General features: G+C 45.4%; 1 protein-coding gene across 4 annotated transcripts in view; it reads right to left on the bottom strand.

Annotated features, from left to right (window-relative positions):
* Positions 1 to 26,251, bottom strand: part of LOC147102902 (parvalbumin-like EF-hand-containing protein) — a 43,846-nt gene extending 17,595 nt beyond the window's left edge. The window contains exons 1-4 of one of the 4 annotated variants that reach the window (XM_085963829.1): positions 26,169 to 26,251; positions 14,448 to 14,522; positions 7,475 to 7,601; positions 2,996 to 3,131 (exon numbers count right to left, since the gene is read on the bottom strand). In XM_085963829.1, coding sequence (XP_085819955.1) covers positions 2,996 to 3,131; positions 7,475 to 7,583 — 245 coding nt within the window. In that variant the 5' untranslated portion in view covers positions 7,584 to 7,601; positions 14,448 to 14,522; positions 26,169 to 26,251. Of the gene's footprint in view, positions 1 to 2,995; positions 3,132 to 7,474; positions 7,602 to 8,345; positions 8,455 to 14,447; positions 14,523 to 26,168 lie in introns of those variants that run through there. The other 3 variants (XM_085963830.1, XM_085963831.1, XM_085963828.1) reach the window with 3 other exon arrangements.
* Between the last annotated feature and the right edge of the window lie 721 nt (positions 26,252 to 26,972).

The following is a 26,972-nucleotide window of genomic DNA, read 5'->3' as shown; positions in this document are numbered from 1 at the left end:
TTTCAGATGCAGATATTATCCCAAAAGGCATTCTGAGGAAACAATACCTGCCAAATGGTGTGTTGAAGATACAGTATTTGGTGCTCTCTTCATCCAGTTTTAGTTGCCAAAATCCTTGTGAGGCATCGAGCTTTGTAAAGTATCTGGCACCTAACATTTCACTGGTGATTTCTTCTCGCTTGGGAATCTGGTAGTGTTCACGTTTTATGTTTGCATTTAAGTCCTTTGGATCCATGCATATTCTTAGATCATTGTTCTTTTTCTTTACACATACCATGGAGTTAACCTAGTCTGTTGGCTCTTCAACTTTCCTGATGACTCCTAGTATGGTCATTCTGTCCAGTTCATTCTTGAGCCGGTCACGCAGGGGTGCTGGAACTCTTCGTGGAGCATGTACCACTGGCTGAGCATCCTCCTTTAGCTGGATCTTGTAAGTGAATGGTAGAACTCCAAATCCTTTGAACACATCCTGGAAATTATTCACTACAGAATCCACCGAGTCATCTGGTCTGCTTATGGCACAGTTTATACGGTAGACTCTCTTGACCAGTTCTAAGTCCTCACAAGCTTTGTCACCCAGTAGTGAATCAAGTCCTTCAGCCACAACAGAAAACATGAGATGATGCACTTTGTCTTTGACTCTCACTTTAAGTCTGCATACACCTAAGCTATCTATTTTCTGTCCATTATAGTCCTTCAGTAGTACTGACTTTTTCTGTATTTTGGGCTTTTGTTTCATGTTTTTAATGTCACTCATACTGATTAAGCTTGCTTTTGCCCCAGTGTCTAATTTCAATGTAACTAATGCTCCATTTACCTGCAGTGGGATCATCCATTTGTCCTCTTTTACTGCATTAATTTTATGTTCAGCATTGTCCATAGCTGAGGGCTGCACATTTTCTGTATCATTTTTGACATTGTCACATGACACCATTCGTACAAAAAATGTCTCACTTATATCAGTGTCCTCAATCACATTGACTTGGACTTGTTGCCCTTTCTTTGTTTTTACTTTTGAAAAGCATTGTTCGGCAAAGTGATTCTTTCCAAGACATTTTGTGCACATTTTTCCAAACGCTGGGCATTGTTTTAACTGGTGTTTGTAACCACAGCGTTTACAATTAAAAATTCCTTCCTCCGATTGCTTTTCATTTCTGTTCTGCCCATGTTGCTTCCCCTTGTAGAACACCGCACCGACAGCAGCACTTACTACAATCGCATCATTATTGATTTCACTGAAAGTCTTCGCGTGCTGTCGAGCTAGCTCACTGGCTTGGCATATATTCACAGCATTTTCCAATGTTAGTTCAGTTTCTCTCAACAGACGTTCCCTGACTTTTTTATCATGAATACCAAACACAATCTGGTCACAAATCATGGATGCTTTCAGCTCAGAGAAATTACATGTCTGTGCTTTCAGTTTCAGATCGGTCACAAAGCTATCAAAAATCTCATTTTGCCGCTGTGTCCTCGAATGGAACACGTATCTTTCATAGGTTTCATTCTTTTTGGGAGAACAATGTGTATCAAATTTCTTTAGCACATCATCTAAATTTTCTCTGTTCTCCTCTGGATTAAATACAAATGTATTAAATACCTCTATCGCCTGTGGGCCTGCAACCATGAGCAGCAACGCTATTTTCCTTGCATCTGGCTTCGTACCGTACCCGATGGCAGCAATGTAGAGTTCGAATTGTTGTTTAAAAGTCTGGCAATTGTAGTCGACATTTCCTGTGAGTTTCAAACGCTCTGGTGGCTTCAAATTCTCCATGTCGCGTTGCACAATATTCAGCAGATCTTACCAATCCTGGTACCATGTTATGTTCATTAATAACTAGACATTCTTATTATGAACAGCTAGCTTTTGCTGGACACTTTATTGAGCACATGTGGACTAGGTACAGTATCTGTAGAGGCCTCCATCTTGACTGCTGCCTTGTGGGTAGCCTAGTGCATCATGGGTAGCCCACTCTTATATACATACAGCACCACCTAGTGTACCATTCCAGAATGACAGGTTACTGATCATTACAGGGAGTAGCGAGGCCATGTGAGATGGCGAGGTCAAGGTGGCCGTGAAAATGGGTTGGGGTGTTTACATGGAGGGAGAGATGGAGGAAGGATAGGAGGGTAGTGAACTCAGAGGACAGAGAGCATGATGAATTGAGATGGAGGATGAAATCACCGAGAATGAGAAGTCGCTCGGTGCAGAGGCTGAGGGAGGAGAGCTGTGAAGATATCTCTGTGATAAAATTTATATGGTACTTGGGTGGGCGGTAGAGAGTGAGAATTTTAAATGAGAGGTGAGAGGTTGGAATAAGGTGAGATGCTCAAAGGAGGAGAAAGTGCCGGAGGTGTAGGGGGACAGACCAAGGTGTGATTTGGTGATGAGAGTCACACTGCCACCACAGCGGTCTGGGTTGGGCATGTTGTGCAAGATATAGCCAGGTGGGGAAGCTTCATTTAAAGGTAAGGTGTCATCACCCCTCAACCAAGTTTCCATCAGGGCCATGATGTCGATGCAATCATCCACAATAGGCTCATGGATGCAAGGGCCTTGTTCGTAAGTGAACGGAAATTGCTCTTGCAGAGAGCCGGCACAGGCTCGATGGGCTGGATGGCCTCCTACTGTGCTGTAACTATTCTATGATTCTTTGAAATTCTGGAGGGAGATGCAGAGAGGGTCGGTGATGGCTGACCCACTGTCGGCGTCCACAGGGTCAGTTATATAAATACAAGCTGTTACAGCTGCTCCTTCCATCGGGAAGTCATCTCCTGGACCTCCCTCCCTCAACACCTCAGTCTTGTCCCCTCCCGCCCTACTTATAAAAACCTCCTATCGATCTTTCTCTTCAACCTCTTCTAATTTTCTCTCACTCTCTGTCCAGTGCCCCAAGGCATCTCTCTGTACAAAGGAGTGCCCTAGAAATAAAAACTGCCGTTGAACATTGCAGGTTTGCAGTTTCATCACATTAATAGAAATGGGAATTCTTACTTTATTTCATTCCATTCGATGTAGCCGCTCTTGTCCTTATCCAGCATTTCAAACGTTTTCCGAATTGTTTCATCGAAATGCTCTGACATCTTGAAGGTTTCCATATACTCAAAGAATTTGTGGTAATTAAATGGACCTGGTGAAAGGAAGAAGGATCTAAAATGATGAACACGAACCAAGCATCGTGCACTGGTTGACATTTGAACTAATTGGATCAGGCCGTGGTGGTAACGTTCCGATCACCGCCCGCCTGCCCCGCACCCCCAGTCAATCATTATTGCACTGCATTCAGCAACTTGCAGTTCAGACTCCGGGGTTGCTGGAGAGAGCTGAGAATAAAAACGGGAGGAACAGAATCTCTCAAATGATTAAACGTCTGGAATTGGTGAAATCGAAAATGATTCTGAGACTTTTACGAAGCCTCTCCTTTCTTTGAATGGCCCAGTAATTCCGGGCACAACGCGTGAGTACGGACGGGGTACTCGCGCGTGTGCCCGGAGGAATTGCCGGTTTTCAGCATGCACAGCGCATGCGCTGAAAACCGGCATTTCCTGTCCTCTGACCCAAGGGGTTAAGAGGCAGAACGTGCGCGACTGCACAGGCAGCGCGTGCGCAGTAAAATTCCTCTTTTTTTTCAGAGTTGTGCGCGTGTAAAGGCCTACGGTCTTTACGCGTGGAAAAACAAGACGCAAGTATTTAGTTTTTCAGGTAAGTGGGCTTTTAATACAATGTAGACATTTTTTTTCCACAGGTTTGTTATTTTTAAAGAATTTACAGGATGGTAAGTTTAGTTTTAGACCCTATTTTTTTTAAATTTATTTTTTTCAAAAAATTGATTAATTGTTTAAAACATTTAAAAAATCTTATTTATAGTTAATACAATCAGTGGAATGTTTTTTAAAATTTTATTTAAAGTTAAAGTAGTGTTTTGGCAGCCCATACTTTTCATGAGTTTGACAGCTCTTACTGTCAAACTCATGAATGAGTTTCCCCTCACCTGGTTGGCTGCACAGTGCTCACCTGATCCCAGCCGGCACATCGCACTAACTACGCCGCTGGATCAGGTAAGCACATCGCGCCGGCATCGGAACCGGGCCAGTGACAGGAAATGCAAGCAGGCCCGGGCTTCAGATGTTGGTGCGCAGGGTGAGTGCAGATCGGGGGCTTGCACGCGCGGCAAGCCCCTAATCCTAATTTCAGGGCCAATATGTTTTATTATGTTACAGCAGTTTAAATAAAATAGTCGTAGTAAAGAAAGCGTGTCAATGCTGCTGGGCATTGATTTCTGGGTGTGCTGCGGGGGCTGGGAGCTATAATGCGTTACTGGTCTTAGGCAGGATGCTAAGGAGATGCACCCAACAGGAGAACTGTGCTTCTCAAAATGGAAGAAGATAAAATCAAGAGGAAAAACAATTGTTCATTCCCCCCTAAGTAGCCAGTTACAGAGTGGGATGGAGACTACATGAATACAAAATAAAAGTTATTTTTTAAGAAAAGAAAGATGATTCGCTATCTTGAAATGTTAGGTATTGTGAGACCTGCATTCATAATTGGGTTAACCCATCACATGTCAAACCATTGGCCCGTATTTTCCGATCCCTACGTGTGGGTGCGCGCTGTGTACGCACCCGTAGTGACATCGGAAATGCTGGTTTCAGGAATGCGAAGCACCTGCGCTGAAAACCGGCATTTCCGATCTGTCTAGAATCCTCTGTGGGGGGGAGTTCCACTTTCTGCAGAACCTTTGCCCGCTGAAAACCCTGGTAAAACCATAAGGCCTGCTTTTACCAGTACAAGAGTTTAAAAAAGTTTTTAAAAAAATTTGTTTTCACTCATTTATAATTTAACAATACTTTTAACAAAGTAAGTTTATTTTTAGTCCCGTAAAAAACTTTAATTATTCTTTTCAAAAAATTTAAATTTTGTTTAAAATATTTAATTTAATGTAATTTTAACTCATTTTAAAAACGTGATAGTTTAAAAAAAAATGTATTTAATGTTTTAGTGTGTTTTCGGGGTGATCGCCATTCATATATTTGACAGGTCTATCTGCCAAAAGTATGAAGGGAGATTCCCTTCCGCTATTGGCTGGCCTGGCCCACGTGATTCCAGGGACGCTTGCGAACCGCCTGCTCCCCCGGGATATGTGGGCCCTGTGCATTTCGAGTTTGGAGAGGCCCAGGAGCGGAGGTGTACGCACCTCGCGAGCCCTCAGGTAAGGGCGTAGATGTTTTTTTCCCGAAAGGAGGCATCCGCACGCAGGAAGCCTCCTGTCGGAAACTACGTTTCTGAGTTCCCGTAATTTTAAGAGAATGCTTCATGAGATAGCTCATGACAATCCCATGAACTTCTGGTAACTAGAAACCAGGAGAATAACAAAGATTCCAGAGATGTTACAAGATTGACTGACATTTTTATTAAAGGACCCACTGTTATGCTGCTAAAGTGCCGGCTGTCTATTTTAAACAATGTCTGCCTGTTCAGGTGGATGTAGAACACTCCATGGCACCAGAAGAGCTGGGGGGGCAGGGGGTCTCCCCGGTGTCCTGGCCAACATTTACCCCTCAACTAACATCACTAAAAGAGATTGACCGTCATTCACCCCACTGCTGTTTGTGAGAGCTTGTGCACAAATTGCTGTTTGCTCACAAAACAACAGTGACTCCATTTCAACATAATTAATCGGCCGGGAAGCTCTTTGAGACTTCCTGAGGACATGAAAGCTGCTTTCTATAAATCCAAGTCTTTCTTTCTTTCTGGCAGTGTTACACCATCAATCATGTCTGCTCTAAATGAACTGCCATTGTAATAGTTGATTTTTTCTGAACTACATTTTTCTGTTGAAAGCCATGTTAAAATAGCTTGTAATGCAGCAGATATATTGCAATATTGGCCCTGAAATTGCGGTCAGGAGCTTCCTGCGGGCGAATGCCTCCGAAACGTGAGTAAAATCCGTACTTACCTGATGACCTTCAGGGAGACTCGCGCTCCTGGGCCTCCGGGCGTACGCCTGAGTGAAGGCCCACGGTTCCCAGGGGCGCAGGCGGTTCGCCAACGTCCCTGGGATCATGTGGGCCGGCGCAACCAATCACAACGGGGGATTCTCATTTACATACAGAAACCCCATAAGCATAATAGGAACCACATAAAAAAGCACATTTTAACAACACTGAAATAAAAATAAATCATCACATGGCCAAAATTAATTAAAATACAATTTAATTAAACATTTAAAACAAAAATTTAATTTTTTGAAAAATAAATGTAAACATTTTTAATGGGGTCAAAACTAACCTAAACTAACTTTAAAGGTTTTTGAATGTTTAAATCGTTTAAAAAATGTTATTTTAATATTTATTTAAACCTTTATGCTATACCAGACGTGAGAGTTTGGTGGGCATTCGCCGGGCAGCAGTTGGGCAAATACCCCCACTCTGCGACAGCGAATGTCCATTTCCTTCGGATTCACACGATCTGTCAAACTGAAACTTGACAGACCGCAAGCTCCGGCTTTTCACGCAAGCCCAGCGCATGTGGAAACCCCGGAACATGCGGGGCGCCTACAGCGTACGCAGTCATAGGCCTCGGATAATCCGGGCCATTAGACATGAGTTATTGTAGCTTCCCACGCACGGATGATTTTGAAAGCCATTTTTGAAACCGAATGAATCTATAATACGGGCCATCTTGAATCTATTATGGCATCGGCTTTAGCTCAGTAGGTCGCACTCTCACCTCAGAGCCGGAAAGCTGTGGATTCGCAGTCCCACTCCAGGGACTTGGGCACCGAATCCAGGCTCACACTCCAGTACAGTACTGAGGGGGTGCTGCACTGTCTGAGGTGCTGCTGTCCCGATGAGATGTTAAACCGAGGCCCTGTCTGCCCTCTCCGGTGGACATCAACGATCCCACGGCACTATTTCAAAGAGGAATTATCCCCGGTGTCCTGGACCAATATTTTATCCCACACCCAGCATCATTAAAAACTGATTATCTGGTCGTTGTCGCATTGCTGTTTGTGGGAGCTTGCTGTGCGCAAATTGGCTGCCACGCTTCCTACATTACAACAGTGACTACACTTCAAAAGCACTTAATTGGCTGTAAAGTGCTTTGGGATGTCCTGAGGTGGTGAAAGGCGCTATAGAAATGTAAGTTCTGTAGTCTTTCTTTCTATTGAGGTTGGTCTAAGTTTTGCCAGTTCATTTCAGCTCAGCCCTTGGCTGACACCCACTGGCCGCTTCAGGTAAGTGCAGTTCCAGCGTTTTATACACAAGTTTATTTCGGATCAAACATTTGGGAGCTGGAGAAGGAATCTGTTCCCAAAGTTCCAGATTTAAATTTGGACTTTCATTCACCTGAACACGATCACCTTTAGTTTCACATTCCACGCGGTAAGACAGACACTAACGCAGCATTCCAATTCACAGTCATCAGCAACTAACTTCTATTGCGAGGCAGAGTCTGATTGAAGGCTTTTACCTCGGAGCCTCAGTTCGCTGGGCATGAGGGAAATGTCGTGGTCTGTCAGAGTGGTGCCCATAGCATGGGCAACCTGCTTCACATGAACACTGAAATTCGAAGAAGCCATCCTCTCTGATTTGACCGGCTAAAGCAGAAACGAGAGACAATAATTCAGTAAAACAGTAAATAACACGATAGGCAACACAGGTGGGTTAAACGACTACAAGTATTCGACCGAAAACTTGTGACATCTTCTGCCTCATCGGAAATAAACGGGAACGACCGGGCCAACCGGCGTATTTAACTCAACTTGGGTTCCTTTGATTTAAAATGACAGTGAAGGTAATGATAAAAATCATGTAATATGTTAATGCAGGTCCCAGAAGGTTTATACAGTTGTGATAAACGGGTATCTCGTTTGCCAATAATAATTAGGTTTGAATCGGAATTTCTGTAGACTCAAATTTAACTAAAAATGCCAATGCTTTATTTCCCCTCTTGTGCAATCATTCAATCAGTGACTGGATTAAAGGAAACACTGAACCGAAAACGCACATAAATTAAATGGAATTCTGAAGCCCGGTGCTGGATTCAATTAGGCAGTGGGCTGACTGTGCTCAGTGAACTGAGAACCCAGAAACCAGATCATTAGGAGGGCTTTATGCCCGGCTCACAGACTTCTCGCAACACCAGTGAATGGGAAGTGGTGGCACAAATTGGAATTTATGCTCGGATAAGATCCTGAGATCCAGCATCCACTTTTGTTGAAAATTTCAACTCGACTTTCACTGAAAAAAAGTTCGCTGGCTTAAAAAAAAACACACAATGCTGAATTTCAGGAATAACATTTTACAAAATAACATTGTGCATGAACCGGGAGGGTGCAAACCTTTACAGGACAACATTCCTGTGAACATGCCGGGCCACCCGGCATCGACCTCGGCATCTGCTTCGGACAGGGCAACAGCACACCCAGCCCAGTCGACCCTGCAAAGTCCTCCTGACTAACATCTGGGGGCTTGTGCCAAAATTGGGAGAGCTGTCCCACAGACTATTCAAGCAACAGCCTGACATAGTCATACTCACAGAATCATACCTTTCAGCCAATGTCCCAGACTCCTCCATCACCATCCCTGGGTATGTCCTGTCCCACTGGCAGGACAGACCCACCAGGGGTGGTGGCACAGTGGTATACAGTCGGGAAGGAGTGGCCCTGGGAGTCCTCAACATTGACTCCGGACCCCATGAAGTCTCAATGGCTTCAGGTCAAGCATGGGCAAGGAAACCTCCTGCTGATTACCACCTACCGCCCTCCCTCAGCTGATGAACCAGTACTCCCCCATGTTGAACACCACTTGGAAGAAGCACTAAGAGTAGCAAGGGCACAGAATGTACTCTGGGTGGGGGACTTCAATGTCCATCACCAAGAGTGGCTCGGTAGCACCACTACTGACCGAGTCCTGAAGGACATAGCTGCCAGTCTGGGCCTGCGACAGCTGGTGAGAGAACCAACATGAGGGAAAAACCTACTTGACCTCGTCCTCACCAATCTACCTGTCGCAGATGCATCTGTCCAAGACAGTATTGGTAGCAGTGACCACCGCACAGTCATTGTGGAGACGAAGTCTCGTCTTCACACTGAGGACACCTGCCATCGTGTTGTGTGGCACTACCACAGTGCTAAATGGGATAGATTCAGAACAGATCTAGCAGCTCAAAACTGGGCATCCATGAGGCGCTATGGGCCATCAGCAGTAGCAGAATAGTATTCCACCACAATCTGTAATCTCATGGCCCGGCATGTCCCTCATGCTACCATTACCACCAAGCCAGGGGACCAACCCTGGTTCAACAGCGAGTGTAGAAGAGCATGCCAGGAGCAGCACCAGGCGTACCTAAAAATGAGGTAACAACCTGGGGAAGCTGCAACACAGGACTACATGCATGCTAAAAAGCAGAAGCAGTATGCTATAGACAGAGCCAAGCGATCCCACAATCAACGGATCAGATCAAAGCTCTGCAGTCCTGCCACATCCAGTCGTGAATGGTGGTGGACCATTAAACAACTAACGGGAGGAGGAGGCTCCATGAATATCCCCATCCTCAATGATGGTGGAGCCCAGCACGAGAGTGCAAAAGACAGGGCTGAAGCATTTGCAACCATCTTCAACCAGAAGTACCGAGTGGATGATCCATCTTCCTGAGGTCCCCACCATCACAGAAGCCATTCTTCAGCCAATTTGATTCCCTCCACGTGATATCAAGAAACGGCTGAGCGCACTGGATACAGCAAAGGCTATGGGCCCCGACAACATCCTGGCTGTCATGCTGACATTCAATGGCATTACAATCACCGAATCCCCCACCATCAACATCCTGGATGTCACCGTTGACCAGAAACTTAACTGGACCAGCCACATAAATACTGTAGCCACAAGAGCAGTTCAGAGGCTGGGTATTCTGTGGCAAGTGTCTCACCTCCTGACTCCCCAAAGCCTTTCCACCATCTACAAGGCACAAGTCAGGAGTGTGATGGAATACTCTCCACTTGCCTGGATGAGTGCAGCTCCAATAACACTCAAGAAGCTTGACACCATCCAGGACAAAGCAGCCCGCTTGATTGGCACCCCATCCACCACCTTAAACATTCACTCTCTCTACCATCGTTGTACTGTGGCTGCAGTGTGTACCATCTACAAGATGCACTGTAGCAACTCGCCAAGTCTTCTTTGACAGCACCTCACAAACCTGCAACCTCTGCCATATAGAAGCCAAGGGCAGCAGGTACATGGGAACACCATCACCTGCAAGTCACGCACCATTCTGACTTGGAAATACATCGCTATTCCATATTCGGTGCTGGGTCAAAATCCTGGAACTCCCTCCCTAATGGCACTATGGGAGCACCTTCACCACACGGACTGCAGTGGTTCAAGAAGGCGGCTCACCACCACCTTCTCGAGGGCGATTAGGGATGGGCAATAAATGCTGGCCTTGCCAACGACGCCCACATCCCAGGAACGAATTAAAAAAAACCTCAATGTGAACAAGGCAGCACCAGTCTCAATAGCACAAACCGAATGCCCCCTCAAGTGGAAAGGTACTGGTAAAGGCAAATGAGGAAGTTGAACAGGAGAGATCGTTCTAAATGTAGTTTTGTATTTTTTTTACTGTGCTTTCGTTGGGACCGTCTTATAATGCAAATTCACGACAAAAATTATTTGCAGGTTATTACAATGAACCCCACAACCTCCTGCAAAGACTGAAAATAAGGAAAAGATTACCATCTTTTGATAATATGTTTACACAGCATTAGACGTCGCTGGGTCAAAATCCTGGAACTCCCTCCCTAACAGCACTGTGGGAGTACCTTCACCACACGGGACTGCAGCGGTTCAAGAAGGCGGCTCACCACCACCTTCTCAAGGGCAACTTGGGCTAGAAACATAGAAACATATAAGATAGGAGCAGGAGTAGGCCATTCAGCCCCTCGAGCCTGCTCCGCCATTCAATGAGATCCTGGCTGATCATTCAAATTCAGTACCCTGTCCCTGTTTTCTCCCCATATCCCTTGATCCCTTTAGCCTTAAGAAATATATCTAACTCCTTCTTGAATATATTTAATGAATTGGCCTCAACTGCCTTCTGTGGTAGAGAATTCCACAGATTCACCACTCTCTGGGTGAAGAAATTCCTCCTCATCTCAGTCCTAAATGGCTTACCCCTTATCCTTAGACTGTGACCCCTGGTTCTGGACTCCCCCGCCATCGGGAACAGCCTTCCTGCATCTAGTCTGTCTAGTCCTGTTAGAATTTTATAAGTTTCAATGAGATCCCCTCTCATTCTTCTAAACGCCAGCGAATACAAGTCCAATCGACCCAATCTCTCCTCATACGTCATTCCTGCCATCCCAGGTATCAGTCTGGTGAATCTTCGCTGCACTCCCTCCATGGCAAGAACATCCTTCCTCAGATAAGAATGGGCAATAAATGCTGGCCTTGCCAGTGACGCCCACATCCCAGGAACTTCCATAGTTAGATGCACCAACCTCCGCCGCAGGCTTTAAATATTATGCAAAATGCAACACCAAAAGGCGACTGTCTGTGTGGAGTTTGCACATTCTCCCTGTGTCTGCGTGGGTTTTCTCCGGGTGCTCCGGTTTCCTCCCACAGTCCAAAGATGTGCAGGTTAGGTTGATTTGGCTATGATAAATTGACCCTTAGTGTTAGGGGATTAAATACATGGGGTTATGGGGATAGGGTGGGATATGTGTCAGTGCAGGCTCGATGGGCTGAAATGGCCTCTATCTGCACTGTAGATTCTGTGATTCTGTGATTGCTCAGGACAGACAAAGTGCCTGATGCCTTAACGTAAGACATTTTGCCAATTTTTCCCTTGGTTTCTAAAACCCATTTAATAAGGCCTGATGAAGCTCAATGGAGAGAAGTGTGAAATGGAGCCCTTTGGGACGTCCACATCCCATAAACGAATAATAAAAAAGACTGGCATCCCGACTTACTGGCAGTGATACAGCTCTTTGGCTTCAACTGTATTAATCACATACTGATTCACTATCACATATTGATGTGTTTGTTCAGCAGATCAACTTGATTGAAGATTGAGTCAATAAGCTGCACCACTGCCAACAAGTGCGGGTGGCAGCAGCTGATGTGAAATGCAGAGGTGAAACAGCGGCCGTGCCTTTAGTTGCCCAGGGCCCTAACCTCTGGAATTCCCTCCCTAAACCTCTCTGCCCCTCTACCTCTCTTCTTTTAAGACGCTCCTTAAACTTCTGACTAAGCTTTTGGGCACCTGCCCTAATATCTGCTTATGTGGCTCGGTGCCAATTTTGTTTTGATAACTCTCCTGTGAAGCACCTTGGGATATTTTACTGCGTTAAAGGCGCTATATAGTTGTTCAAGACTTGAACACTGCTCCCATTTACAGCGGGCTCTTCCACCATCTCTTTAACACTCAGGGACAGAATGCAAGAACTTTGTCAACTGATAGATATTCCCTGTCTTGCCTCTAGCCACCAAATCTATCTCTCCATCACACCCTTCCTCTCTCTATTTACCATCATACCACTGCAATCAGTGTTCTTCCAAATGTTCTCTTTTGCCTTCTAAATATGGCGGTAGGGATTGTGGATGCATTGGTAATAATTTTCCAAAACTCCCTGGACTCGGCAATGGTCCCGGCAGACTGGAAAACTGCTAATGTAACACCCTTATTTAAAAAGGGCAGTAGACAGAAGGCTGGAAACTATAGACCGGTTAGCCTAACATCTGTGGTAGGTAAAATTTTGGAGTCCATTATTAAGGAGACAGTAACAGGACATTTGGATAATCATAATTTAATAGGACAAAATCAGCATGGTTTTATGAAGGGGAAGTCATGTTTGACAAATTTGCTGGAGTTCTTTGAGGAAGTAACATATAGGGTGGATAAAGGGGAACCAGTGGACGTAGTGTATTTAGACTTCCAAAAGGCATTTGACAAGGTGCCACACAAAAGATTATTGCTTAAGATAAAAAATCACGGGATTGGGGGTAATATTCTGGCATGGATAGAGGATTGGCTATCTAACAGAAGGCAGAGAGTTGGGATAAATGGTTCATTCTCAGACTGGCAATCAGTAACTAGTGGTGTACCGCAGGGGTCAGTGCTGGGTCCCCAACTCTTTACAATCTATATTAACGATTTGGAGGAGGGGACCGAGTGTAACATATCAAAGTTTGCAGATGATACTAAGATGGGAGGGAAAGTAGTGAGTGAGGAGAACATAAAAAACCTGCAAGGGGACATAGACAGGCTAAGTAAGTGGGCAGAGATTTGGCAGATGGAATACAATACTGGAAAGTGTGAGGTTATGCACTTTGGCAGGAAAAATCGTAGAGCAAGTTATTATCTTAATGGCAAGAAACTGGAAAGTACTGAAGTACAAAGGGATCTGGGGGTCCTGGTGCACGAAACTCAAAAGGTTAGTATGCAGGTGCAGCAAGTGATTAAGAAGGCCAATGGAATGTTGGCTTTCATTGCTAGGGGGATAGAATATAAAAATAGGGAGGTATTGCTTCAGTTGTACAAGGTATTGGTGAGACCGCACCTGGAATACTGCGTACAGTTTTGGTGTCCATACTTAAGAAAGGACATACTTGCTCTCGAGTCAGTACAAAGAAGGTTCACTCGGTTAATCCCGGGGATGAGGGGATGGACATATGAGGAGAGGTTGAGTAGATTGGGACTCTACTCATTGGAGTTCAGAAGAATGAGAGGCGATCTCATTGAAACATATAAGATTGTGAAGGGGTTGGATCGGGTGGATGCGGGGAGGATGTTCCCGATGATGGGTGAAACTAGAACTAGGGGGCATAGTCTTAGAATAAGGGGCTGCTCTTTCAAAACTGAGATGAGGAGGAACTACTTCACTCAGAGGGTGGTAGGTCCATGGAATATGCTGCCCCAAAAAGCTGTAGAAGCTACATCATTACATAAATTTAAAACAGAAATAGACAGTTTCCTAGAAGTAAAGGGAATTAAGGGTTACAGGGAGCAGGCAGGAATTTGGACATGAGTCTAGGTTCGGATCGGTCATGGCCCTGTGGGTAACGGAGCGGGCCCAGGGGCCATGTAGCCTGATCCTGCTCCTATTTCGTGTGTCTAATTCTGTTAGATTCAGGAGATGGTTCTGTGATAGTAGATTGGCGGTTAGGATCAGATCAGCCATGATCTTATTGAATGGCGGAGCAGGCTCGAGGGGCCGATTGGCCTACTCCTGCTCCTATTTCTTATGTTCTTATCCTATCCATTCTTTCTCTTTCCCGTGACTTCACTGAATTGAAATCACAATTTTTGACTGTAACTCATTCTTTCTTAGAAGCTCTAAACTGCGGCACTCCTTACCTCCTTTGCTTTTTTTTTCTTTCCTACAATGTTCTGACTTGTAAAAACCAAGTTTGGTGTCACTACTCCCTACTTCCTGATTTACCTTATCGTCTCCTTTTTCCTCTTTCCAACCTTGCTGCAGTCCTGCACTGTGGGTCTTGACACTTCAACCTGGTTTCTCAATAAAGAAAGAGGCAAACTACGCATTAGTGACTGAACGGCCAATAATCCTTTTACTGTCTTCAGTGCATGGAAATATTTCAGAATATTGCAGCATGAGAAGAAAACATTGCGAGCCCAGACACAACAAAAACAAGATGCAAAAGCAGAGGACAAATGAACAAAAAGCTCAGCAAATAAGAATGAGCCGAAGATTACCAGCCGGACTGAAAGGACAACCAGAAACTGGAAGCAGTGAGCGGAGTGGGTCCATAACAGCAGGCCCAACTGCAACCCTGAACATCCTTGTGCTAAAACATAGGCTGGAAGCATTTTGTTGAAAAAAATTGATGTTGAAATTGGCCATACATACGCCTGATTTGACACAGCAGCAATTGAGAAGACACTGTAAGGGGGAATCTCTGAAAATATACTGTAGATGGAACAATGTTAATGAGAGCTTGGGATAGATTCGCAACTTGCCGTCTGAGCATATAACTGGTGCTGTGGATTAGTTGCCTGGTATGAAAGCATTGGGCTCAATGGAAATGAAAATGGGCTGGTGTGTATAACGGGAGGGGTTCTTCCCACACGCCCCCCCCTCCCCCGCCCTCCACAACACCCCAGTTTACTGCCCAATCAGCGAAGACCTGCCTCTTAACACTGCTTTGCAATCTACATGAGAAATTTGGGAGTGGGAGGTAATTACTTCCAATCTCCCCTCAATTTGCAGCAGAATACCACAGAAACAGTAAGTGTTAGGGTACAGGTGCTGTCAACCTTCCAGCATTACATCCCAAGAAGTCATCTCATGTGGCCTTAGACAATGAATGTTAGTAAGCTATTCAAATGTGTGTGCTTACATGCGGGAGGGGGTAAAGAAAGGGGCCACACAACACCCACGCACACCTGCCAGTAGAAGTCGCTGGATAATGATGAAGAGCAGAAATCTCTGCTTAGTTTCACTCTCTCTAGCCCAGAGGAACACATTGGCTGCCCACTTGATATCAGGTAACTGGGCTCAGACCAGGGGTGCCAGCTGGGACAGGCTGGCTGGACAGGACACCACAGCAACAGGTAGGTGCTGGGTCCAAGGGTGGTGGGGGGTTCCAAGCCCGGGGAATTCCAAGCTGGGGGGCGGGGGGGGCGTGGGTGGGGGGAGTGGGCATCCGCAGCAGTTTAAAGCACAGGCTTCAGGCCTCATTATCATATTTAAGATGCCCGCACCAACCCCCCTCCCCCCATACACCACCCCCACCTCATCCTGCCTGAGTAAAAGTTGAGAGTGGGCGGGTTGGGGTCGGGATTTAGATTTTTTTTGACTTTAGCTTCCCTCCCCTCGCCTCCAATCCACCCTTTCTTTTCATGTGAAAATTCCCCCTATGGTTCAGCCTGAGACAGTGGCCAGGAGAGTGGGATGGAATTGGTGGCGAGGGAACAGAGTTATGAGTGAGAACCGTAATTGTTTCACAAACTTTCCAATGGTCCTGTTATTTATCATAGCTTTTAACATAAATTATAGAACAGAATCTTACAGCGCAGAAGGAGGCCATTCGGCCCATCGTGCCTGTGCCGGCTCTTTGAAAGAGCTCTCCAATTAGTCCCACTCTCCTGCTCTTTCCCCAGAGCCCTGCAAATTTCTCCTTTTCAAGTATTTATCCAATTCCCTTTTGAAAGTTACTATTGAATCAGCTTCCACCGCCCTTTCAGGCAGTGCATTCCAGATCATAAAAGGTCTCTGCGTAAAAAAAATTCTCCTCACCTCCCCTCTGGTTCTTTTGCCAATTATCATAAACCCCTCATAATATTAAATCTCCCCTTAACCTTATTTGCTCTAAGGAAAACAATCCCAGCTGTTCTAGTTTCTCCACATAATTGAAGTCCCCCATCCCTGGTATTCGGGTATATCTCCTCTGCTCCCTCTCCATTGTATATATATCTCTCCTAATATCATCACTGTAGGAACAGCAGTCTCTTGAAGGAAATTTATATGAGCTCACTCAATAGTTGCTTGACAGACAGTGTAGCCTTAAAAGGACACGTACCTACCCTTTAGCAGAATGATAATACAATGTGGTTTACATGGTACAATGTTTCTGCCCTGATTAAACAACACGGGGGGAAAATTCAGTTGGTTAGCGCCTCCCATTAGCGCCTGCAGCGGGTGCTAATGGGGTGCTGATGCAGTAACGCCGGGGCAAGGCGAATCAGCGGAGCACGCGAATCTGAAACAACCCACCCCCCCCCCTGCTGTTGCACCGCCGGTACGAGGTACTGCTGGGGACTTCAACACCAGGCAGATCATGACATCAGTGAGTGTGCAACGCTCACTGGGCACCCGATCTCCCAAATTCATTATGGACACTTACCTTTGCACCTCGACCAGACAGCGAGACGGAGAGGAGGTGCACCGCTGCAGGAAGCTGGCTCCAGGGACGCTATTTAAAGGCAGCAGCATCAATCACTCGCAGCTGTCAGGGCAGGTTAGTTTATATGGTCTCTTGGATTTACGGCAGAGGGAGAGTAGACAGCCAAACTATTTTTTTATTCATTCATGGGAATTGGGCATCGCTGGCAAAGCCAGCATTTATTGCCCATCCCTAATTGCCCTTGAGAAGGTGGTGCTGAGCCACCTTCTTGAACCGCTGCAGTCCGTGTGGTGAAGGTACTCCCATAGTGCTGGTAGGTAGGGAGTTCCAGGATTTTGACCCAGCGACGATGAAGGATCGGTGATATACCTCTAAGTCAGGATGGTGTGTGAATTGGAGTGGAACTTGGAGGTGGTGGTGTTCCCATGCGCCTGCTGCCCTTGTCCGTCTAGGTGTTAGAAGTTGCGGGTTTGGGAGATGCTGCCGAAGAAGCCATGGCGAGTTGCTGCAGTGCATCTTGTAGATGGCACACACGTGGTGGATGGGGTGCCAATCAAGCGGGCTGCTTTGTCCTGGATGGTGTCGAGCTTCTTGAGTGTTGTTGGAGCTGCACTCATCCAGGTAAGTGGCGAGTATTCCATCACACTTGTGCCTTGTAGATGGTGGAAAGGCTTTGGGGAGTCAGGAGGTGAGACATTCGCCGCAGAATTCCTAGCCTCTGACCTGCTCTTGTTGCCACAGTATTTATGTGGCTGGTCCAGTTAAGTTTCCGGTCAATGGTGACCCCCAGGATGTTGATGGTGGGGGATTCGGAGATGGTAATGCCGTTGAATGTCAAGCGGTTGTGATTAAACTCTCGCTTGTTGGAGATAGTCATTCCCTGGCACTTGTGTGACGCGAATGTTACCTGCCACTTATCATCCCAAGCCTGAATGTCGTCCAGGTCTTGTTGCATGTGGGCATAGACTACTTCATTATCTAAGGAGTTGTGAATGGCGCTGAACACTGTGCAGTCATCAGCGAAAATCCCCATTTCTGACCTTATGTTCAAGGGAAGGTCATTGATGAAGCAGCTGAAGATGGTTGGCTCTGAGGAACTCCTGCAGTGATGTTCTGGGGCTGAGATGATTGACCTCCAACCACCACAACCATCTTCCTTTGTGCTAGGTATGACTCCAGCCAGTGGAGAGTTTTCCCCCTGATTCCCATTGACTTCAGTTTTACTAGGGATCCTTGATGTCAGACTTGGTCAAATGCTGCCTTGATGTCAAGGGCAGTTACTCTCACCTCACCTCTGGAATTCAGCTCCTTTGTCCATGTTTGCACCAAGGCTGTAATGAAGTCTGGAGCCGAGTGGTCCTGATGGATCCCAAACTGGGCATCCGTGAGCAGGTTATTGGTGAGTAAGTGCCACTTGATAGCACTGTCGATGACACCTTTCATCACTTTGCTGATGATTGAGAGTAGACTGATGGGGCGGTAATTGGCCGGGTTGGATTTGTCCTGCTTTTTGTGGACAAGACATACCTGGGCAGTTTTCCACATTGTTGGATAGGTGCCAGTGTGGTAGCTGTACTGGAACAGCTTGGCTAGAGGCGCGGCTAGTTCTGGAGCTCAGGTCATCAGCACGACAGCCGGGATGTTGTCGGGAACATGTGCGCAGAGGGATGAAAAGGGACATCAGGGCTCTCACCAGGATGACTTAAACCCCGAATCCCTTTTGCTCACCACATGCCCATCATACCATCTCTGTGTCACGCCATATCATAGCGTCCTTCTGGGTGCAAAGGTGAAATGAGAGAGACCACAAAATATTGCAAACTCCATTAATAAATTTATGCATAAACATATCACACATATCACATTCATTCTCATAACTAATGATCTTTGTGCCTGCCATAGTTGAATAGCTGTCATTGTGTGCAAGGCGTGAAATGTTGGTGTGAGCGTTGGTAGGTAGAGATTGTTGGTGGGTGAGTGCTGGGGGTCTGATGCTTTGGGTAGTGTGTGAAGCTTGTGGTACAGATGGTGGTATTTAGCATTTGTTGAAGCATTCAGTCACCCTGACCACCCGACTGAGGTGGATCTGCCATGAGCACACCTGCTTCAGTCCTCCGGCTCCTTCTCCTTGTTGTGCTTCTCCTTGCTGAGGCAGCTGCACAGCCAGCAATGCTGAGAATGAGGTGCTGCAACCTCAATGAACCTCCCCTTTAAGCATTGGGAAAAAACCTGTGGCAATGATGAGTTGAGATTAGACTGCACCCGATAGTGGTCAGCACTTTGAGTGTAACACCACTGAGCTAGGCCTTTAAGACTTGATTTAGCGCCCCAATCATTTCTTTGAGCAGTCCGAATGAATTTTGTGTGCAGTCTAAAGCATTAGCGCCTGGCGCTAATTCTCAAACTTTTCTAAAGATACCGCCCATTGGCTGTGAATTTCTAGCCCCACATATCCTGATGTAAAAGCAAAATACTGCGGATGCCGGAAATCTGAAATAAAATCAGAAAATGCAGGAAACACTCAGCAGACCAGGCAGCATCGTGGAGAGAGAAACAGAGTTAACCTTTCAGGTCGATGACCTTTCATCAGAACTGGAAAATGTTACAGAGGTAACAGGTTTTAAGCAAGTACAGAGACAGGGAAAGGGGGAGAGGAAGGAAGAAAATGGAAGGTCTGTGATAGGGTGGAAGGCAGGAGAGATTAAATGACAAAAGGGATGATGGTGCGAGGCAAAAGGGGGTGTTAATGAGACAAGTAAAGAAACAAAAGATGGGTCTAGAGGAGGTGTAAATGGGAATGGCAGAAACACCAACAGCTGCCATCTGAAAAAATGAGAGCGGAGGTTATAATCTGAACTTGTTGAACTCGATGTTGAGTCCAGAAGGCTGTAAAGTGCCTAATTCTTCTGATACATCATGAATAGTAACATAGGAAATTTTCTGGTAATAATATAAAAATAATACATCAAGTGAGTATTTCTTGTTTGTCACAATTCAAGTGTTGCCTCCAACGCTGCTTCCGCAAGATCCTGCAAATCCATTGGCAGGATAGGCGCACCAACGTCAGTGCTGTCGCTCAGGCCAACATCCCCAGCATCGAAGCTTTGACCACGCTCGATCAGCTCCGATGGACGGGCCACATCGGCCGCATGCCCGATACGAGACTCCCAAAGCAAGCGCTCTACTCGGAGCTCTGACACAGCAAGAGAGCCCCAGGTGGGCAGAGGAAACGCTTCAAGGACACCCTCAAAGCCTCCTTGAAAAAGTGCAACATTCCCACCAACACCTGGGAATCCCTGGCCCAAGACCGCACAAAGTGGAGAAGAAGCATCCAGGAAGGCGCCGAACACCTCGAGTCTCTTCGCCGGAAGCCAAGCGCAAACAGCGCAAGGAGCGCACGTCAGCCCAAGCACCCCACCCACCCACCCCTTCAACCACTGTCTGCCCCACCTGTGACAGAGACTGTCGGTCCCACGTTGGACTCATCAGTCACCTGAGAACTCATTTTTAATGTGGAAGCAAGTCATCCTCGGTTCCGAGGGACTGCCTAAGAAGAAGAAGAAGTTGACTCAAATTTCATGGTAAGTTGGGTGAAAATGTCACATTAAGTTGGATGAAGCATATTTGACCATATAATGCGGAACGTGTTATTGAATCTGCTGCTAGGGTGAGCTGTGTTCCTGTAAAGCCACAAAGTCCTGCTGTTTATCAAACACTGACTGATTGCGGTTTAGTTTGGAGGTTGTGTGCCCGGCTTTCTTTTTCTTCATTTAGTGTGTTTGCTAAAGCCACACGGAGATCACAGGTATCGTGGCTGAGATCCTGAAAGGCGTTATATAAATGCAAGTCTTTTCTTTTTTATTTCAAAATTTGCATTTTTTTTCCTTTTACAGTAACTATGTTTTTTTATGTTTACATTTTTCATCAACATTACAATCTGAACATGTTTTTAAAGAAACCGGGCCCACCTGGTAAAGAACGAAAGCCACTCTTACACAAACACAGAAAGCTAGCATGCAGGTACAGCAAGCAATAAGGAAGGCAAATGGCATGCTGGTCTTTATTGCAAGGGGGTTGGAGTATAAGAGTAAGGAAGTCTTGCTACAATTGTACAGGGCTTTGGTGAGACCACTCCTGGAGTACTGGGCACAGTTTTGGTCTTTTTATCTAAGGAAGGATATACTTGCCTTGGAGGCGATGCAACAAAGGTTCACTAGATTGATTCCTGGGATGAGAGGGCTGTCCTATGATGAGAGATTGTGTAGAATGGGCCTATACTCTCTGGAGTTTAGGAGAATGAGGGGTGATCTCACTCAAACATACAAGATTCTGAAGGGGATTGACAGGGTAGATGCTGAGAGGTTGTTTCCCCTGGCTGGAGTGCCTAGAACTAGGGGGCATAGTCTCAGGATAAGGGGTCAGCCTTTTAAAACTGAGATGAGGATTTTCTTCACTCAGAGGGTTGTGAATCTTTGGAATTCTCTACCCCAAAGGGCTGTGGATTCTCAGTCTCAGTGAGTATATTCAAGGCCGAGATTGATAGACTTTTGGACTCTAGGGGAATCGAGGGATATGGGGATCGGGCGGGAAAGTGGAGTTGAGGTCGAAGATCAGCCATGATCTTATTGAATGGAGCAGGCTCGAGGGGCTGTATGGCCAACTCCTGCTCCTAATTCTTATGTTCTTATGTTCTTAATCTGGCAGACTGGCGGCTGTGACCCTAACTACTATGATAGCAAATCCGGCTACCTTATCCTAGCAGCAAAATCATAGGCCCAGTTTCTTTGCGGCCCTATAATCTGCCACTGAGATAAGAGAGTTGGATTTTGCAATGTAAACTCCAGGAGCTGGCTCATTCGCGCTGGTCTCCTGGAATCTGACCTAAACTAGCAGCAGTATAAAACAAGCTTAAGTTGCTTTCATGTTGTGCTTTGATGTTGCTAACTGCACTCGCTTCTGTCATGAGGGTCTTGTACAGCCGCCTGCACCTCAGAAGTAAAGGTGCAACGATTTGCTAAAGCCACTGGTCAGGATGACCTGTTTATTTCCCCGAGACTTCCTGGCTCCTGTCAAGTTTACTTGCAGGTTGCAGGTGGCAGTGTACGGAGCCAGACCCTCTATAGATTGCTGACTCTGGTTGAATGTATCCCTGGAGGTTTCATCACTTGACTTCCTGCCTCCGACTGTCCCACGCTCCACGCTCCCGCCATTGATCGCCCAACATGTCCATCCTTGTGGCGCACCAATTGGAAAGCGAAAAGACTCTTCATTATCCGATTTAAAAAAAAATTTGTTTATGGGATGTGGGCGTCGCTGGCAAGGCCAGCATTTATTGCCCATCCCTAATTTCCCTCGAGAAGATGGTGGTGAGCCGCCTCCTTGAACCACTGCAGTCCGTGTGGTGAGGGTACTCCCACAGTGCTGTTAGGGAGGGAGTTCCAGGATTTTGACCCAGCGACGATGAAGGAACGGCGATATATGTCCAAGTCAGGATGGTGTGTGACTTGGAGGGGAACTTGGAGGTGGTGGTGTTTCCATGCGCCTGCTGCCCTTATCCTTCTAGGTGGTAGCGGTCGCGGGTTTGGGAGGTGCTGCCGAAGAAGCCTTGGCGAGTTGCTGCAGTACATCTTGTAGATGGTACACACTGCAGCCACGGTACGCCGGTGGTGGAGAGAGTGAATGTTTAAGCTGGTGGATGGGGTGCCAATCAAGCGGGCTGCTTTGTTCTGGATGGTGTCGAGCTTCTTGAGTGTTGTTGGAGCTGCACTCATCCAGGCAAGTGGAGAGTATTCCATCACACTCCTTACTTGTGCCTTGTAGATGGTGGAAAGGCTTTGGGGAGTCAGAAGGTGAGACACTCGCCACAGAATACCCAGCCTCTGACCTGCTCTTGTCGCCACAGTATTTATGTGGCTGGTCCAGTTAAGTTTCTGGTCAATGGTGACCCCCAGGATGTTGATGGTGGGGGATTCGGCGATGGTAATGCCGTTGAATGTCAAGGGGCGGTGGTTAGACTCTCGCTTGTTGGAGATAGTCACTGCCTGGCATTGGATGATTCTTGACTGTCAGTCAAACAGTCTTTTTTCCCCATCGCCAATATTATTTTGTAACTAATAAACTGAACTGTTCAAATAAAATGAAAACGGTCCACAATAGTTTTTAACGCTGCTATGATTTTCCTCCTGGGTTGCTCGCAGCAGTGTCCTGGAGATTAGTCTCCAATCCCTGGAAACTCCAGGCCAATCCTGGAAGGTTGACGACCCTAACCCTCTAGCATAGGCCTTGCACAGTATAAGAGCAACTTTAAGAGCTTCCAGAGGGTGTCAGGTATTCTCTTGATTTCTATTGAAAATCTAGGCTCAAGCGACAGCAGGTTGCTGATAAAAACATCTATTTGAGGGGATCAATGTAAAACAGTGTCGCCAAGGTTAGATCGTTGATTATTTTTTTTAGGAGAAAAATAGAATGTATTGACTACAAATCCACTAAAATAATAAGGCTCTGCTATTTTTTTTTAAACTGTTAGATACGGAAAGACAATACATTTATTTTTGTCTAATACACGAAATTGATAGCTCTCCAAAAATGATTTAATTTCCAAACTTCTTCCTTGCATTTGTCCTGAAGATGTACAACAACAACAACAACAACAAGAAGAAAACATATATATATAATTTTCTGGAAATTGATTGTGGTGAATTACACAGATACCAAAATATGTTGGTGCAGATTTGCAATTGGTTAATGGAAATTCGGTGCTGGAGGCTGGAAGGATGGGTGGAAATCAGCGACGCCAATTCCCCATCCATTTTTGTGCTGCCTGATAAATTCTGGTCGATACTAGTGAAGGTTACCAACCAATGCCCTCAATTTCAACACGTCAGAATCCACGAAAAAACCATGGGCTCGAAGACTAAGCTGCAGACTTACAATCAAGCTGGATCTCCACTCCAACACCCCAACACAGCAACAGGAGCTCACTCCCTTCATGGTAAGAATGCAGGTGGCCATGGAAGTCTGATTATGGTCTCCCTCCCCACACCGCCACCCCCCCACATCCCAAAACAAATCGGCAGATGTGAAGCATGTAGCACCCACTTCTTCCCAGTCTGCAATTGACATTGTCGGTTTTCTGCATCCATGCCACAGCTGGGACCAATTCCAAAGAGGTGATTTTTTTTAAAAATTAAGCAACGTGCAAGTTAACCTGCAATAATCAATTTCTATTCTTTTTGAAGATGATCAATGTTCAAAGGGACCAGTGATACTAAAGTGGGGGCTTTGGAGCAAGCTCTTAGTGCATGGAAAACTGTTGAAAGAAAGAAAGATTTGTATTTCTATAGCGCCTTTCATGACCACCGGACGTCCCAAAGCGCTTTACAGCCAATGAAGTACTTTTTGAAGTGTGGTCATTGTTGTAATGTAGGAAACACGGCAGCCAGTTTGCGCACAGCAAGCTCCCACAAACAGCAATGTGATAATGACCAGATAATCTGTTTTTAGTGATGTTAATTGAGGGATAGACATTGGCCAGGACACCGGGGAGAACTCCCCTGCTCTTCTTCGAAATAGTGCCATGGGATCTTTTACGTCCACCTGAGAGAGCAGACGGGGCCTCGGTTTAACGTCTCACCCGAAAGACGGCACCTCCGACACTGCAGCACTCCCTCAGCACTGCCCCTGGGAGAGTGTCAGCCTGGATTTTGGTGCTCAAGTCTCTGGTGTGGAGACTTGAACCCACAACCTTCCTGACTCAGAGAGTGAGAGAGAAAGTGCTTCCCACTGAGCCACGGCTGACAGCAATACACAAATTGAGCATAATAAATGTTAGAAGCCAGCATTCGCTTTTTTAATCATGTGGAAATGATTACGGTCTCACAAATATATTATCAGATCTCCGTACTGAAGCCAGAGGGGAAGGGCGGTGTGCGCCAAGATTTGATGAACTTTAGTAAGGATCAGAGAGATACCAAACTCAACCAACATTGGAAATAACAACAGAAAACGCTGGAAAAATTCAGCAGGCCCGGCAACATCCATGGAGAGAGAAATAGAGTCAACGTTTCAGGTCGATGACACTTCATCAGAACTGAGGGGGTCTCAACGAACATTGGGCTTTCTAAAAAAGAAACACAGACACACAGGGGGCAATTTTGATGTAGCTCGCCCAGGGGGAAACTGATGACATCGGGTGCAACGCCGGTTTTACATCCGCCTGATGTCACACTCCATTGAAGTGAACAGAGAGCAATATCCCGGGGGGTTTCCCACCCAGTGAGTTAGGCTAACATCTCCCCCCATAGAAATTAAATATGAGTACCATACAGAAAAGTGTTATAAAAAGACAGAGAGCGCTAGAATAAAATGATGCATATCACAGCTAGCAGATTTTGAAACTTAAACTGCCTGGCAGCCAGCTATTTTTAGGAGTTCTCGCGGGATCGCTACAACGCGCAGCTGCTGGGGTTTCCTTGTGTTGCACTCCAGGGACAGTTAGATTTACCAAAATCTACTTGTTGATTCAAAACACTTGATGGAGTGGCAAGCAGACAAAATACTTAAAGGCTCCCAACAGAATAACCACTTAAGCATTACGAAAGAATCTGACAATCAAGTTTCTGTTTTTGGACGTATCTTTCACTCCATGGTTTTATGTTACAGTATTTTAAAATCAGAAAGAACGAGCAGCATTTTAATTGCTTTCATTTATACAATTTATAAGCAACAAAAAAAAGTGTCTCATTTAGTCCTCAATATCTTCCACCCATCGTTTCAATTCTCGGCTGATATAAACTCGTCCAATTTAGTCGGTTGCTATTTTAACAGCATAATGAATTTGAAGGGGGGAAAAAATATATAGGTCCAGCGTGAGGTGAGCCCATGAGCGGATAAACTGAATTCTACAAACAGTTGATGTACAGATAACAAGTTAATAAGCACTGAAGTTGAATTAGGATTTTTTTTAGCACACTGGCTAATACGTTAATGCAAATATTTGTTTTCCTTATTTTAATGTAACATTTAAAATAACCGGGATATTGGCTGGGTTAAATAGTGACATTTATGCAAATACCTTAACAGGTGCACTAAAAATAACAGACAGAGGAAATTAAACTTATAAGTTGGTCAATCTTATGCTTTTAGAGGAAGCTAATGACTCCGATACAGTTTTTCAGAATATTCAGTATGTTTAAAATCTTTCCGTGTGTGTTATTTTACTAACAACTTTTAGAAACTAGATATTCTAGGCTTTGCTATCCCAGTTGTGCAAATATAAATTTTAAGAGTAAACTCACCACTGACAAGTGTTCCTAAATCCTTGTATCCAGACTCTCTCCACTATCTAATGGTCTGTTTGTTGTTCTTTGGGTTTATATATCATTTTGTCTGGCTATTTAAAGCAAACTGCATGTCAGACGCAGACTTGCTTTATTCTTCTGAGAATTGCCAAGTGCTTCCAACTTATCAGACCTGCGCTTCATGCATTGCCAGTTTCAAAACATATTAACACCACTTTCCTTTCATTAACTATGTATGGAATGTATGCAAGATTATTTTCTAGATCACTATGTTGAGGAACCAACTCGGGAACAGACTATTTTAGATCTAGTATTGTGCAACAAGAAGGGGTTAATTAATAACCTTGTAGTAAAGGGGCCTTTAGGGAAGAGTGACCATAATATGATAGAATTTTATATTGAGTTTCAAAGTGATTTAGTTAAATCCGAAACTAGGATCTTAAATCTAAACAAAGCAAACTACATAGGTATGAGGGGCGAGTTGACTAAGGTAGATTGGGAAACTACTTTAAAAGGTATGACAGTAGACAAGCAATGGCTAGCATTTAAAGAATTAATACATAATTTACAACAAATATACATTCCTTTAATGCACAAAAGCCTCACAGGAAAAGTGGTCCACCTGTGGCTAACAAGAGAAGTTAAAGATAGTAGTTAAAAAGGCTTATAATGTTGACAAAAAGAGGAGTAAGCCTGAGGATTGGGAGGATTTTAGAATTCAGCAAAGGAGGACCAAGAAATTGATAAAGAAAGGGAAAATAGAATATGAGTGTAAACTAGCGAGAGACATAAAAACAGACT

Source organism: Somniosus microcephalus, chromosome 21, assembly GCF_052327205.1.
Source record: "Somniosus microcephalus isolate GS21.2 chromosome 21, FLI_Smic_1.0, whole genome shotgun sequence".
NCBI lineage: Eukaryota > Metazoa > Chordata > Chondrichthyes > Squaliformes > Somniosidae > Somniosus > Somniosus microcephalus.
This window is presented reverse-complemented; position numbering and strand designations above follow the sequence as displayed.